Consider the following 16,763-nt stretch of genomic DNA (forward strand, 5'->3'; position numbering starts at 1 on the left):
TGGTCAAACTGTTTCTGTCTGCAGGTCACAGTCTGTACTTGGATTGAGTTTTTCTGGCATTTTGTTGAACTGCAATTTACAGACTGTTCCTGCAGATAGCGCTACCATAGTCTAAACACGCAGTTGTCCACGTCTGTACTAGACGGCAAGAGAAAACCTATTTGGTGTCCAGTGGAATGCATTGTGGTCGTCTGTCGACTGTATTTCCCCACACAGTGGTTCAGGGCTTCGTTTTGCTCAACTGCAGAGAGCGGCAGGTTTTAGTCATGTGTAAAATCTTTCCGCAAATAATGTGGAATAATAATGATTATTATTGTTATTTTTAATAATATTATTAATATCATAATTATTTTATTATCAAGATTATTATTATACTATACCAGTGGTTCTTAACCTGGGTTCAATCGAACCCTAGGGGTTCGGTGAGTTGACCTCAGGGGTTCGGCACAGCCTCCGCAGCGGAGGTCAAGACACGCCCGACTCATCGTGTAAATAAAAACTTCTCCCTGTCGGCGTATTATGGTTACCCCCAAACAATGTTCTCTCTATTTTTCCATATGCGTGAGCAAACGCTAAACTCCTTGAGCATTCGGTGGAGCACATGTGAGCACTGTGGTCACACCTGCAGCACACCTGTCCCAAACCTGACTAAATAACAAATTAAATGTTTTATTATTGTAATCAAATGACAGCGGTCATTTCCATGAGATTATTTTCTATTATAAGTGTTTTGGCCCACTTACACTGACTATAACATATTGTTTTTCATGAACTGTGTACTTGTATTATATATCTGGGTGGGGGTCCTACTTTGGAAATAATGTGTACCCCTTTCAGATATATCGCATTTAGTTCCCACCAAAACATTCACATGTTGCACAATGAGATGTAAACATGGGATCATGTGTACATTCCTGTAACTTTCCGTTTGTAAAATATATCTTTATTAGTGTTTCTTTAATATAATAACATCATTTTATGATTACGGTTCGGGTTCGGTGAATGCGCATATGAAACTGGTGGGGTTTGGTACCTCCAACAAGGTTAAGAACCACTGTACTATACTATACTTATTATATACAATTATTGTTGTTATCATTATTATTATATCAATATGATTTTTAGTATTATTATGGTAAATAGCAGAATACATAAAAAATAATATATTTATAATGATAACTTTTATGTAATCATTATGTTAGTATGCATGCTATGCAACATTGCTGAATAAAATATATTATATTAACAGTGTGATAAACATAAAACGTTTTATATATATATATATATATATATATATATATATATATATATATAAAGTTAGGTCAGGGAAAAACACAGAGGCTATCTCATCCCTACAAGCCTGTACTTTCACTTCAGGGGATTTTATATATATTTTGTAAAATCTCCTGAAGAGCAGTGACACCTGCGAAACATATATATATATATATATATATATATATATATATATATACAAACCCTGTTTCCATGTGAGTTGGGAAATTGTGTTAGATGTAAATATGAACGGAATACAATGATTTGCAAATCATTTTCAACCCATATTCAGTTGAATATGCTACAAAGACAACATATTTAATGTTCAATTTGATAAACTTTTTTTTTTTTGCAAATAATTATTAACTTTAGAATTTGATGCCAGCAACATGTGACAAAGAAGTTGGGAAAGGTGGCAATAAATACTGATAAAGTTGAGGAATGCTCATGAAACACTTATTTGGAACATCCCACAGGTGTGCAGGCTAATGGGGAACAGGTGGGTGCCATGAATGGGTATAAAAACAGCTTCCCAAAAAAATGCTCAGTCTTTCACAAAAAAGGATGGGGCGAGGTACACCCCTTTGTCCACAACTGCGTGAGCAAATAGTCAAACAGTTTAAGAACAACGTTTCTCAAAGTGCAATTGCAAGAAATTTAGGGATTTCAACATCTACGGTCCGTAATATCATCAAAAGGTTCAGAGAATCTTGAGAAATCACTCCACGTAAGCGGCATGGCCGGAAGCCAACATTGAATACCCGTGACCTTCGATCTCTCAGGCATCAATCTCTAAAGGATATCACCACAAGGGCTCAGGAACACTTCAGAAAACCAGTCACTAAATACAGTTTGTCGCTACATCTGTAAGTGCAAGTTAAAGCTCTACTATGCAAAGCGAAAGCCATTTATCAACAACATCCAGAAACGCCGCCGGCTTCTCTGGGCCTGAGATCATCCAAGATGGACTCATGTAAAGTGGAAAAGTGTTTGTAGTGCATTCAATTGAATATGGATTGAAAAGGATTTGCAAATCATTGTATTCCGTTTATATTTACATGTAACACAATTTCCCAACTCATATGGAAACGAGGTTTGTGTGTATGTATATATATATATATATATATATATATATATATATATATATATATATATATATATATATATATATATATATATATACACACATATATATACTGTAGTTATATATGTGTGTGTATATATATATATATATATATATATATATCGATTTGGGAGATTTATTTATTTCTATTATGCAGTTAATCACAGCATAGGCTACTATTTGAAGTCTTGTTACAGTATTTATTTTTTTCAAATGTACCTTTCTGAGATAATGCCGCAAATATTTTGAGTGATGTGACAAAGTCGGAAATGAAAACCTTATCTGGCTGCTTTCTACAACTAACACACACGATCAGGACGGATGTGCTATTGAATTGTTCACCTTTTAATGCAATCGACATGCGCTTGCATTGCGCCTGACGTCCACAGACAGAGAAACACTCGGTAGAAACACAAACAAACAAACACGTGCGAGTGCACACAGACATTCCACGCACACCTCCCATGAGCTGCACTCTGAGGACCAGCGCAGTGGGATGGGATTCCACACATTCTAGGGAGATATTTGAGAACATTGCGCTCTTTACCTTTGCTGGTGTGTTTTCTTTCTCAGCTCCTTGACCTCAACCGCTTACACCCCCATGGCTCGGTTATACGCAAAGCAGGTCATATTTTGGCGGCGTCCACAGTTTTCAATCGCGTTCCAAGACGGCGTGAATCAAAAGCGAATGAGTAAATATAGTATTTACGTACGAAAAATCTGACCAAAAAAGCTAACATTAGTGTATCTACGTATGAAATATTGCACAAAATATGAATAAATAACTTTTAGAATGGAAATAGTAACCCACAGAAATCTATTAGAACTAATGTCAAGTATTTCTAGCTGGTTTATATACAGTATCCATGCTCTTGTCCTTGAATGTGATGTATCACCTATAACTAGAGATGTCCGATAATGGCTTTTTTGCCGATATACGATATTCCGATATTGTCCAACTCTTAATTACCGATTCCGATATCAACCGATACTGACAAATACAGTCGTGGAATTAACACATTATTATGCCTAATTTTGTTGTGATGCCTCGCTGGATGCATTAAACAATGTAACAAGGTTTTTCCAAAATAAATCAACTCAAGTTATGGGAAAAAAAAATGCCAACATGGCACTGCCATATTTATTATTGAAGTCACAAAGTGCATTATTTTTTTTAACATGCCTCAAAACAGCAGCTTGGAATTTGGGACATGATCTCCCTGAGAGAGCATGAGGAGGTTGAGGTGGGCGGGGGGTTGTGGTGGGGGGTGTATATTGTAGCATCCCGGAAGAGTTAGTGCTGCAAGGGATTCTGGGTACTTGTTCTGTTGTGTTACGGTGCGGATGTTCTCCCGAAATGTGTTTGTCATTCTTGTTTGGTGTGGGTTCACAGTGTGGCGCATATTTGTAACAGTGTTAAAGTTGTTTATACGGCCACTCTCAGTGTGACTTGTATGGCTGTTGACCAAGTATGCGTTTGCATTCACTTGTGTGTGTGAAAAATCGTAGATATTATGTGATTGGCCAAAGGCGGTGCCTTTAAGGTTTATTGGCGCTCTGTACCTCTCCCTACGTCCGTGTACACAGCGGCGTTTTAAAAAGTCATGAATTTTACTTTTTTAAACCGATACCGATAATTTTGAAACCGATAATTCCCGATATTACATTTTAAAGCATTTATCGGCCGATAATATCGGCAGTCCGATAAGCCAAAACAAAGCCTACTAATAGCAAAAACGAGCAAAAAACATAAGTCTATGGAGAGCTTTTTTGCAAAGGGAAATGGACAGGATTTCCCACTAATTGAATGTTATAGTGAGTTGTTTCATGTATTCATTTTTCATGCACTTACTTGCTATATCTTTCTGTCACACGTGGAAGGCCGATCTGTGAAAATAATGCCTGCATTAAACCGCTCCCTGGTGCAAAAAAAGGTGTGTTTGTCTTCACGTGCACATGACAGAGCAACTTTAGTCTGGGGGTGGTCTTGCCTGCTTCAAAGGGCACAAGTCAAAACATCATACATTGCAATGACACTATACTCCCTTGTTCTGAACATCTTCATTCATTTCTCCCTATGTAATGTATGTTTCAGAGTATTGTCTGCACAATGGGACTGAAGTGGTATCCGCACCCAGAATTACTCCACTGCATCAAAGGTTGTGAGGTAAGACGGTATTTCTATTTTTAGAAGAAGAAAAAAAAAACAGTCACCTCATTTATCACTTTAAAAAGCTACTCTCCAAGTATCCTTGAACAATACTACTACTCCAACCATCCGAACCTCGGAGTCAGAATCACGTTAATTCCCAAGAGCGTTGCTCCATCTGTGCATGAAGAGAACAGATATCAAATGCAAAAAAAGGCAATTTACAGGGTTCGTACGAGTGCTTAAAAACCTTGAAAATGCTTGGATTTTAATGTTGTGTTTTCAAGTTTTGAAAGTTTTGGGTGAAGTGCTTGTAAATTTGGGGGTGTGGGAAGTGCTTGTAAATTTGGGGTGTGGGAAAAAATCGATTCGAATTCGAATCGCGATTCTCAAATTGTGCGATTCAGAATCGATTCTCATTTTTTTTTAAATCTATTTTTTTATTTATTTATTTATTTTTTAATATTTTTTTTATTTTTTAATTTTATTTTATTTTTTTTAAATTTTTTATTTTATTTTTTATTTTTTTATTTTTTTTATTAATCAATCCAACAAAACAATACACAGCAATACCATAACAATGCAATCCAATTTCAAAACCGAACCCGACCCAGCAACACTCAGAACTGCAATAAACAGAGCAATTGAGAGGAGACACAAACACGACACAGAACAAACCAAAAGTAGTGAAACAAAAATGAATATTATCAACAACAGTATCAATATTAGTTACAATTTCAACATAGCAGTGATTAAAAATCCCTCATTGACATTATCATTAGACATTTATAAAAATGAACAATAGTGTCACAGTGGCTTACACTTGCATCGCATCTCATAAGCTTGACAACACACCGTGTCCAATATTTTCACAAAGATAAAATAAGTCATATTTTTGGTTCATTTAATAGTTAAAACAAATTTACATTATTGCAATCAGTTGATAAAACATTGTCCTTTACAATTATAAAAGCTTTTTACAAAAATCTGCTAATCTGCTTGCATGTCAGCAGACTGGGGTAGATCCTGCTGAAATCCTATGTATTGAATGCATAGAGAATCGTTTTGAATCGGGAAAATATCGTTTTTTAATCGAGAATTGCGTTGAAACGGGAAAAAAAATCGATTTTGAATCGAATCGTGACCCCAAGAATCGATATTGAATCGAATCGTTGGACACCCAAAGATTCGCAGCCCTATTGTAAATGCTTGGAAATGTATATGTTTTTACCGGTGCACAAAATGAACCATGCGCCAACATCACCTTGTTCAAAGAACAATACCAACACACACAACAAATGACACACCTGCAAATCAGTGTGACTTCTGCTGTTGATGTATTCATAATACGCCGATAGGGAGAAGTTTTTATTTACACGATGAGTCGGATGTGTCTCGCCCTCCGCGGCGGAGGGTCCGCCGAACCCCTGAGGCCGACTCACTGAACCCCTAGAGTTCGATCGAACCCAGGTTAAGAACCACTGATATAGAACAATTTCCCTTGTGGATCAATAAAGTTTGTCTAAGTCTAAGTCTAAGTCTAAAACGGTCCTATTAGCGTATTGCCTGGTTCCGGTTAAAGTCTTAGTTTATTTGAAGGTCACACTTGGGTCACAAGATCAAACGTCGCAATGACGTGTTGGAAGTCTTCTTGACTGTATGAAAGAATGATATTATGTGCGCACTTGGATATCCCGATTGTTAACCCGAGTAGAAAAGGTCGGACCAACCCTATAAATCTCATTGGAGCTCTTTTTTCTTTGTTTTGTTTCTGTAGTGAACAGTTTATTTGGTTTTCAGTTAGATTTACAATCCTGGTCCACGAAAGGCCAAAAAAGATCACATTAAAAGATGAAGGGAATTTAAAATGTATTCCTCACAGGAAACTACCATTTGAACATTTGACTTTACTTAGTGTCCATTTGGATCTTAATAAGACAGCACTGAAGATGAACTCTGAGGACACTTTTTGGAGTGTCCAATTAACATGCCGTCTTTTGGTACAGCCGTTCAGGGGAGACAACTACTGTGATGCATTAAACAACCGAGCCTTCTGCAACTACGATGGAGGAGACTGCTGCCAATCCACTGTCAAGACTAAGAAGGTTAGACACGTATTCTACCTTTTTTTTTAGATTACATGTTACCATTGGCAAGCCTTAACAATCATAAATAATATGAAGTACTTATGGAACATAAATGTATTGGAGGCAATACATTAACTGAGAGCTCATACATCCATAAATTTAAATCTTGGACTCCCTCTGGAGTCATCTTAGCCTTATTGATGGTTGCCAACAATCATTATCAATACCATACTGGCACTTGGAGAAACCCTGTCTGCTACAAAGTTCACATCGCATAAGGGTATGGTCTTGGAACGGGAAGCCCTGATGTCAGTTGCATTTCAACCGCGGCATGACCAAAGTTTTTATAGCACATGTAAATAGAGTGACTTCATAGCAGGGGAGACACTACGTACCGTAAATTGTTTTCTTGGAAGACTGCATCCCACATCAAACAGAATTGACAGGTCAAAATCAATCACCAACCTCCATTAATAATACATTAACACATTGAGGGGTGCTTCGGAGGTACGGGAGCATTACCAGTAAGTCGAGTAGACTGTAAACCTCCGACAATGCACCTCTTTGTCACCAGTTCAGATCAAAAATTCATTGACTCAGCATCTCCAAACCTGAGGCCATGGTTCTCAATAAAGAATGGGGTGGATTGCATCTTTCGCATTGGAAGCAAGGTTTTGCCCCATGTGGAGGAGTTCAAGTAACCTAACTCTCGCCAGATCCTTGTCGTTCGCTGAGCTCCACACAAGGATCTGGGACTTCTCAATAGGAGATGTATTTCAGAAGGCGGGGCCTTGTAAAAAAAAAAATCATTGCATGTGATTGGATAAACCACTTGTCCGTTATCGTGAATGACGTGCTACTTCAACCACTCACATCGAAATCAACCCGTGACGCTGATGAGAGCGATGCTGGGAAATCCAAAACAGAACAGCCAAAATGTTGGATAACAACAGAGTAAAAAGTTAATCTTTTAAATAATTAATATTCGATAGAGTCGACAAAACAGTTGCAATAGCAGAATCAATGTCAGCGAGCCGCCATTGTTGTTTGAATCAAACATTCGCTTCGGCGCTACGTCACACCCATGAAATCCCGCCCGGCGATCCTGTTTTGGTTCATTATTTTTTGCTATCTTGAAGGATTTTGTATTGCCCTCGATTCCAGATCCTTGTATGGAGCTCAGCGAACTACAAGGATCTGGCGAGAGTCAGGTTAGAGTTCAAGTACCTTGTTCAACATCTTCGGTCACTGTACCGGACCGTCATGGTGAAGAAAGAGCTGAGCCATTACTTTTACTTCTTCTCAATTTACTGATCAATTTATGTTCCTACCCTCACCTATGTTTACAAGCTTTGGGTAATGACCAAAAGAGCAAGAAAATGGGCCAAGCGGCAAAAATTAGTTCCCTCCGTGTGGGTGCTTCGACTCACCCAAAGAGACAGGCTGAAGAGCTCTGTCGTTGGGGTGGAGCCGTTACTTTTACTTCTTCTCAATTTACTGATCAATTTATGTTCCTACCCTCACCTATGTTTACAAGCTTTGAGTAATGACCAAAAGAGCAAGAATATGGGCCAAGCGGCAAAAATTAGTTCCCTCCGTGTGGGTGCTTCGGCTCACCCAAAGAGACAGGCTGAAGAGCTCTGTCGTTGGGGTGGAGCCGTTACTTTTACTTTTTCTCAATTTACTGATCAATTTATGTTCCTACCCTCACCTATGTTTCAAGCTTTGGGTAATGACCAAAAGAGCAAGAATATGGGCCAAGCGGCAAAAATTAGTTCCCTCCGTGTGGGTGCTTCGACTCACCCAAAGAGACAGGCTGAAGAGCTCTGTCGTTGGGGTGGAGCCGTTACTTTTACTTTTTCTCAAATTACTGATCAATTTATGTTCCTACCCTCACCTATGTGTACAAGCTTTGGGTAATGACCAAAAGAGCAAGAATATGGGCCAAGCGGCAAAAATTAGTTCCCTCCGTCTGGGTGCTTCGACTCACCCAAAGAGACAGGCTGAAGAGCTCTGTCGTTGGGGTGGAGCTCAGAGTAGAGCCGCTGCTCCTCGCTCCTCAGTTGAGTTGGCCGCAGGGTTGATTGATTGATTGAAACTTTTATTAGTAGATTGCACAGTACAGTACATATTCCGTACAATTGACCACTAAATAGTAACACCCGAATAAGTTTTTCAACTTGTTTAAGTCGGGGTCCACGTTAATCAATTCATGGTAAACCAGGGTAGACCTACAGTAGGACACGCCTGTGGACTTATGTCTCGCAGCTGGCCTGGGCACGCCTCAATATTCATACGGTGGTACGGGTGGCCGGAAACGGGAAGTCTAAGCTTCTCTACCAAGGCTGCTTCCCCCGTGATCCTGACCCGGGTATGTGGAAGAAAATGGACGAATGGATGGTATTATGAGTGGTCAACATCCACAAGCTTTATCTACCTCTGTATGTGCTTTAAAATGTACATTGTGCAATTCAGCTATTGGTGTGAACTCATCAATCATTACGTTTCCATGCAAAATTAATCTGATTTCGTTTTTTTGTATTTTCACACCTACTTGGGAAGTCCAAAAGTCCATGCACGCTCTCAAATGCGACTATTGGTCATACGCATTGTTCGTAATATTGGCGTTGTATCATAACGGCGTTAGTAACGGCGTTACTTTTACTCATACTTGCCAAACCTCCCGGATTTTCCGGGAGTAACGGCGTTACTTTTACTCATACTTGCCAACCCTCCCGGATTTTCTGGGAGACTCCCGAAATTCAGCGCCTCTCCCGAAAACCTCCCGGGACAAATTTTCTCCCGAAATTCAGGCGGACTCAGGTCCTCATGGGTTTATTGTTAGGCAGTTTCATTAACGTCCTCCCAGCGAGGCAACAACACACAACAACAGCAGTCACGTTTTTGTATACCGTAAAGCAGTTTGTCTGCCGTAAACAGCAATGTTGTGACACTCTTAAACAGGACAATACTGCCATCTAGAGCATTTGATGAAAGCACTTTTGTGCGTGCCACACATCAATGCAGCATCAGAGAGGGTGTTCAGCATGGTTAGAAAAATAGTGACAGAGAATAGAACAAGGATGGACAATTCAACCCTTAACTCAACAATGAGTAGATGAGTGTTATGTTTGTGTATATGTGCAAATAAATGAACACTGAAATTCAAGTATTTATTTTATATATATATATATATATATATATATATATATATATATATATATGTATATATATATATATATATATATAATAATATATATATATATATATATATATATATATATAATGAAATATATATATATATATATATATATATATATATAGCTAGAATTCACTGAACGTCAAGTATTTCTTATATATATATATATATATATATATATATATATATACATATACATATATATATATATATATAGATATATATATATATATATATATATATATATATATATATGAAATACTTGACTTGGTGAATTCTAGCTGTAAATATACTCCTCCCCTTTTAGCCACGCCCCCACCATGTAAATATAAACGGAATACAATGATTTGCAAATCATTGTATTCCGTTTATATTTACATCTAACACAATATAAACGGAATATAATGATTTGCAAATCATTGTATTCCGTTTATATTTACATCTAACACAATTTCCCAACTCATATGGAAACGGGGTTTGTACTTTATTAATCCCCGAGGGGGAAATTAAGATTTTCAGCACAGTCCCATTCAAAATCAGACAAACATTACAGGGAGACAGAACAGGATCGCCGGTTCCCCTTATAAAAAAGGTGAGAAACAGGTAAACGCTGGGGAGGGGGGAGGGGGGGAAGAATTCAGTCTAAGCCTGGGCCCCTGGAAAGGGGATCCAGACTGAGGCCAAGGAAAAAAAAACGACTAAGTGCGCTGTTAACTGCTAAAGCTAAAAAAAAACAAAAAACAACTCCGTTAAAACCCTTTGACGTCACGTGCACTAGGCAACAGGCCCCGCCTTTTGAAAACACAGACTCCGCAAACTGTGGTCTTATATTAAACATCTCTCAAATACATCCATCCATCCATCCATCCATCTTCTTCCGCTTATCCGAGGTCGGGTCGCGGGTGCAGCAGCCTAAGCAGGGAAGCCCAGACTTCCCTCTCCCCAGCCACTTCGTCCAGCTTCTCTTGGGGATCCCGAGCCGGGATATATAGTCTTCCCAACGTGTCCTGGGTCTTCCCCGTGGCCTCCTACCGGTCGGACGTGCCCTAAACACCTCCCTAGGGAGGCGTTCGGGTGGCATCCTGACCAGATGCCCGAACCACCTCATCTGGCGCCTCTCGATGTGGAGGAGCAGCGGCTTTACTTAGAGCTCCCCCGGGATGGCAGAGCTTCTCACCCTATCTCTAAGAGAGAGCCCTGCCACCCAGCGGAGGAAACTCATTTTGGCCGCTTGTACCCGTAATCTTGTCCTTTCGGTCATGACCCAAAGCTCATGACCATAGGTGAGGATGGGAACGTAGATCGACCGGTAAATCGAGAGCTTTGCCTTCCGGCTCAGCTCCTTCTTCACCACAACGGATCGATACAGCGTCTGCGTTACTGAAGACGCCGCACCGATCCGCCTGTCAATCTCACGATCCACTCTTCCCTCACTCGTGAACAAGACTCCGAGGTACTTGAACTACTCCACTTGGGGCAAGATCTCCTCCCCAACCCGGAGATGGCACTCCACCCTTTTCCGGGCGAGAACCATGGTCTCGGACTTGGAGGTGCTGATTCCCATCCCAGTCGCTTCACACTCGGCTGCGAATCGATCCAGTGAGAGCTGAAGATCCTGGCCAGATGAAGCCATCAGGACCACATCATCTGCAAAAAGCAGAGACCTAATCCTGCAGCCATCAAACCAGATACCCTCAACGCCCTGACTGCGCCTAGAAATTCTGTCCATAAAGGTTATGAACAGAATCGGTGACAAAGGGCAGCCTTGGCGGAGACCAACCCTCACTGGAAACGGGTCCGACTTACTGCCAGCAATGCGGACCAAGCTCTGACACTGATTATACAGGGAGCGAACCGCCACAATCAGACAGTCCAATACCCCATACTCTCTGAGCACTCCCCACAGGACTTCCCGGGGTACACGGTCGAATGCCTTCTCCAAGTCCACAAAGCACATGTAGACTGGTTGGGCAAACTCCCATGCACCCTCAAGGACCTTGCCGAGAGTATAGAGCTGGTCCACAGTTCCACGACCAGGACGAAAACCGCACTGTTCCTCCTGAATCCGAGGTTCGACTATCGGGCGTAGCCTCCTCTCCAGTACACCTGAATAGACCTTGCCGGGAAGGCTGATACATAAGACAGATATTTACTTTTGTATTTTTTTTTATTTTTTAAGTAACGTTTACATAACTTTCCCTGGTAATTAATTACATTGATTAAAGAGTAATTATGTTAGTAATTCAGTAACTTCTTTGGTAAAGTAACTATAGTTAATTACTTTTTAAAAATAATTTTCTGAACACTGGTAATGGGGGGGGCGTTTATTTTCTTTTAGCTCGGATTAATATATTGCTTTTCAGGTTGACCTATGACGTCACACTCGGCATTTGCGGATCCCTACAACTTGCCGTATGTGATGACCTCTGTAATATTCGCACAGATTAGAAATATTACGTCTCTAATGGCTGTGCTGATGTTAAATAGCAGACAGTATCAAGAACTGATTTTGGATTGCGCTATGAACTTGGATTGCGCTACGAACATGACGCTACTACCAAGAATGTATCCGGGCGGATGCAGGTCCGATGCAAAGAAAGACCGGCGGCAGAAACAAAACTTTTTAATGTCTCGGAGTTCATTCAAAAGGCCCTGTGGATTGATGGAAGGAGTTTTTAATCTGTTCCAGATGAAGGTTGCGATTGTTCTGGACTATCTTGCTATTGTGTGGAATACAGAGTTATTGTTAATCAGTTTGGATTTCACAAATACAGCGTTAAAAGGTTTGTGTATGCTTTATTATTTCCTTTTAATATACCTGCTTCATTCTATTTCATCGTTTTCGTATTTCGTTCAGAAGTCCCATTCAAGCCGACATTCTACATTTCCTTAACTACCTTCTTAAAGAAATCTTGAAAAAAAATTCTTTTTTTCTACAATCCTTGCACTTCAAAATGTTATGTTATCATTACAATTGTTGCTACATTTTTATTAAATGGTATCTGCTTCCGGGTTGTATCCCGCGCATTGGGACTGGTGCATGCTCTACGGCGCACCCAATCCCTCGAGAGATCTGGTATTCAATCGCATATTCCATTAAAGGGGAACATTATCACAATTTCAGAATGGTTAAAACCATTACAAATCAGTTCCCAGTGGCTTATTATATTTTTCGAAGTTGTTTTCAAAATTTTACCCATCACGCAATATCCCTAAAAAAAGCTTCAAAGTGCCTGATTTTAACCACCCGTCCATTTTCCTGTGATGTCACATAGTGAAGCCAACACAAACAAACATGGCGGAAAGAACAGCAAGCTATAGCGACATTAGCTCGGATTCAGACTCGGATTTCAGCGGCTTAAGCGATTCAACAGATTACGAATGTATTGAAACGGATGGTTGTAGTGTGGAGGCAGGTAGCGAAAACAAAATTGAAGAAGAAACTGAAGCTATTGAGCCATTTCGGTTTGAACCGTATGCAAGCGAAACCGACGAAAACGACACAACAGCCAGCGACACGGGAGAAAGCGAGGACGAATTCGGCGATCGCCTTCTAACCAACGATTGGTATGTGTTTGTTTGGCATTAAAGGAAACTAACAACTATGAACTAGGTTTACAGCATATGAAATACATTTGGCAACAACATGCACTTTGAGAGTGCAGACAGCCCAATTTTCATCAATTAATATATTCTGGAGGCATACCCTCATCCGCGCTCTTTTCCTGAAAGCTGATCTGTCCAGTTTTGGAGTTGATGTCAGCAGGACAGGGAAGGTAGGGTCGATAGGGGGTTTAGCTCGCTCGTCTGCGGGAACAAACTGCCGCCATTGCTTGCCGTGCTACCGAGGTCCTTTGTCCCTGAATTGCTCACACACTCCGGCAGATTCAACGGGGGTCTGGCGGCAGATTTCTTTGACTTTATGCATCTGCTTTGAGTGTCGCAGGATATCCACACATTCTTGCCATCTCTGTCGTAGCATAGCTTTCGTCGGTAAAGTGTGCGGAACAAACATCCAATTTCTTGCCACTTTCGCATCTTTGGGCCACTGGTGCAACTTGAATCCGTCCCTGTTCGTGTTGTTAAACCCTCCGGCAACACACCGACGAGGCATGATGTCTCCAAGGTACGGAAAATAACAGAGCTGATTTGACTCGGTGTTTGAGAAAATGGCGGATTGCTTCCCGATGTGACGCCACGTTGTGACGTCATCACTCCGAGAGCGAACATTAGAAAGGCGTTTAATTCGCCAAAATTCACCCATTTAGAGTTCGGAAATCGGTTAAAAAAATATATGGTCTTTTTTCTGCAACATCAAGGTATATATTGACGCTTACATAGGCCTGGTGATAATGTTCCCCTTTAATCCAAGTCAAAAACCGAACACTATCGGTGTAGGGTGTTTCCATGGGTTGTAGGAGGCTCGTTTAGAGCCGAATTATTTGAGAAATTGGACTAATTTATTGCATGGACATGTCCTTAAGTGTATTAATGCTAGCTAAGCAGTTTTCTCTGTACCGATATTACATTGGTTCTGTTGTTGTGCAATATCCTTAATTGACCATTTGGTCAAAGAGATTATTGCTTTATTTAACCATTTTCTCATGCACTTCAAACTATTATCAACAAAAGTATTAAACGGTTAATTACTAAATAAAACATAAGTGTTAAAATTTAGCAAACAACAGCCTTTATCCAAGTATTGCCTGTTTTCCAATCAACTATAATGAGAGCATTTAATGTTTGTACATATCTTCAAAGCAATGGCATCAATAGCTCCAAGTCTGAAATTTGACTTATCAGGTGTGAATCTTCAAAAGTCCATCAAACCATCTGTTTTGTTGACGTGTTTCAGAGATTTGAAACAGACTGGCAGCTCGCAAAGTGAGCCATGACCTGTGAACATTCACAATCCTGGGTGGTGTAATGGTACACGCTTCTGCAGAGGGCATTGGGTTCGATTCCTGGCCAGGATTATGTCAGGAAGGGCATCCGGTGTAAAAACTAAGCCGGAACCATTCATGCCATTGACTAGCTGTGGGGACCCATTGCAGGAAAATAAAGCTAAAAGTAGAAGAGCAAGACCTGTGAACATTCTTCGGTTGTTAAAGTTGTTCGCTGTCGTCTGAGTATCGCAGATTTGGTGGCTGTCTTTTGTGTAACGACAGAGTTCGTCTGGATCACACTTAGCAGTCGTTGGCAAATGGCGTGATTGCAAGTGTAGTTTAAGCTTCTGCGCTGCAACATCTGCTTCTCTGGTTTGGCCTCCGCTTCTGAATCTGGCAAGGGTCTTTACTTGTACTCCTGGCATATCCATCTGTATGTCTGGCTGGATTTATACAGCAGTCTATGCGTCTCCCTGGATGTTTCACTTTGTCTGACGGGGAAGCCTCTTTATTGCCTCTTGTGAATTAGGAAGTACAAGAAACATTTTGCCGAATTGCAGTGTACAATCACAGGGGGGCTTCCGGTCCACTTTTCCATTTAGGTATGTTCAAGTACCGCATGGCACATTTTTCTGGAGACTGACCCAAGGCATTACCGTTTAAGGGGAACAGGGTTTGGAAACAGCAACAGCCGTATCGCATTACTTAACATACCAGAAATGAGCAAACCTTTTGTTCCAAATGGCTTTAATACCTTGTTAGGATTTGACTCTTGTTAAAAAGTAAACTGAAACAGTGAGTTTAATGTACAAGGCTTACAAGGAACCAGGAACTCCAGGCTTCTTGTCCGAATCCTACTGGTGGATATTTTAACTTGAAAAGGGTGATGTCTTTCAAATGGAAAAAATGCTAAGATTTTTCTAAGAATAGCTTTATCAGGTTTTAGGTATGGGTAAATGTGTTTTGTTAATACAGACTAAATGGTCTTTGTCCACAAATGTTTTGTTTCAGTGACTCTGTTGGCAGTTTTCACCATGTCTGGTACCTACGACAAACCTAAACCTAGACTGCCATCTTAGATACAACTAATAACAACCAATTATCCTCCTGAGAACCAGCGTCCTCTGCAGTGGATATTTTTTCTTGGTCTGTTTATTTTGTCAGAACTACAAGTTTGGAAAAAGAATAGCCTTGTTATTCAAGACACTGCAGAGGACGCTGGGTCTTAGGAAGAAACAAAAGTCTTCATTCCACCCCATTCTGTGTGAGTGATTTTGAAAATGATATTTAAGAAGCATTTTGTAAAATCTAAGCTGTAAGAAATTGCAGAATATGAATATAACCAATCCAACAGACCGAATTGAGTTTTGAATTTTTGTATTACATCACGCAATAAGTAAGCAATCAACAGAGTAAGGAGTTATGATGCAAGTTTTAAGACAATGGTGATAAATTAATCAGATTTATTAGACAGCTAAGAACTATTGTCTGTTTACTAATATGATTGCAATCTACCAGTTTTTATTTCCCTGTTATTGAAAACATGCAGTTCTTGTTTGCAATCCAATTCAAGTTTCTTTGAGGTTTTTGCAGTCGCACTATAAAAGCACAGCGACTGAGTCACAGGGGTAGTAATGTTTTAATTTAGGCACTACAGTGATATGCGGACAAAAACAAAGTAGTTCGTTATGTGCAATGTTTGGCCGTACGATTGCTGGGAGATATCCGTATGAAAACCGTGACAAACCTGTTTGTCGAAACTGACGCCGACAAAAAGCTGAGCGGGCAAAGATAGAGGTACCACTATACGGACTTTGAAAAAGGGGCGTCGATTTATTTGCATGGTTGTCTTACTGTATATTCGGGTCAATACAATATTTTGATTCTCCATCATCGGAGGTCACTCGAACGAGTATGACGATCCTCCTGGTAGGGTGGTATCCCTTTATGGAGGATGCCTCTGCGTGACTTTGTTTAACGTGGGGAGACTGGTCCACAGACAGTCACCACACGATCCTTGACAGACCCGGGTGGCATGGAGTCCAAG

The 16,763-nt window shown here is 40.3% G+C and overlaps 1 protein-coding gene across 1 annotated transcript in view; it reads left to right on the plus strand.

The window, feature by feature from the left end:
- The window catches only part of pappaa (pregnancy-associated plasma protein A, pappalysin 1a), a 288,874-nt gene that overhangs the window by 260,389 nt on the left and 11,722 nt on the right, over positions 1-16,763 (plus strand). The window contains exons 20-21 of the mRNA XM_061927311.1: positions 4,491-4,562; positions 6,551-6,649. Coding sequence (XP_061783295.1) covers positions 4,491-4,562; positions 6,551-6,649 — 171 coding nt within the window. The remainder of the gene's footprint in view (positions 1-4,490; positions 4,563-6,550; positions 6,650-16,763) is intronic.

This window comes from Nerophis lumbriciformis, linkage group LG32 (genome assembly GCF_033978685.3).
Source record: "Nerophis lumbriciformis linkage group LG32, RoL_Nlum_v2.1, whole genome shotgun sequence".
NCBI lineage: Eukaryota > Metazoa > Chordata > Actinopteri > Syngnathiformes > Syngnathidae > Nerophis > Nerophis lumbriciformis.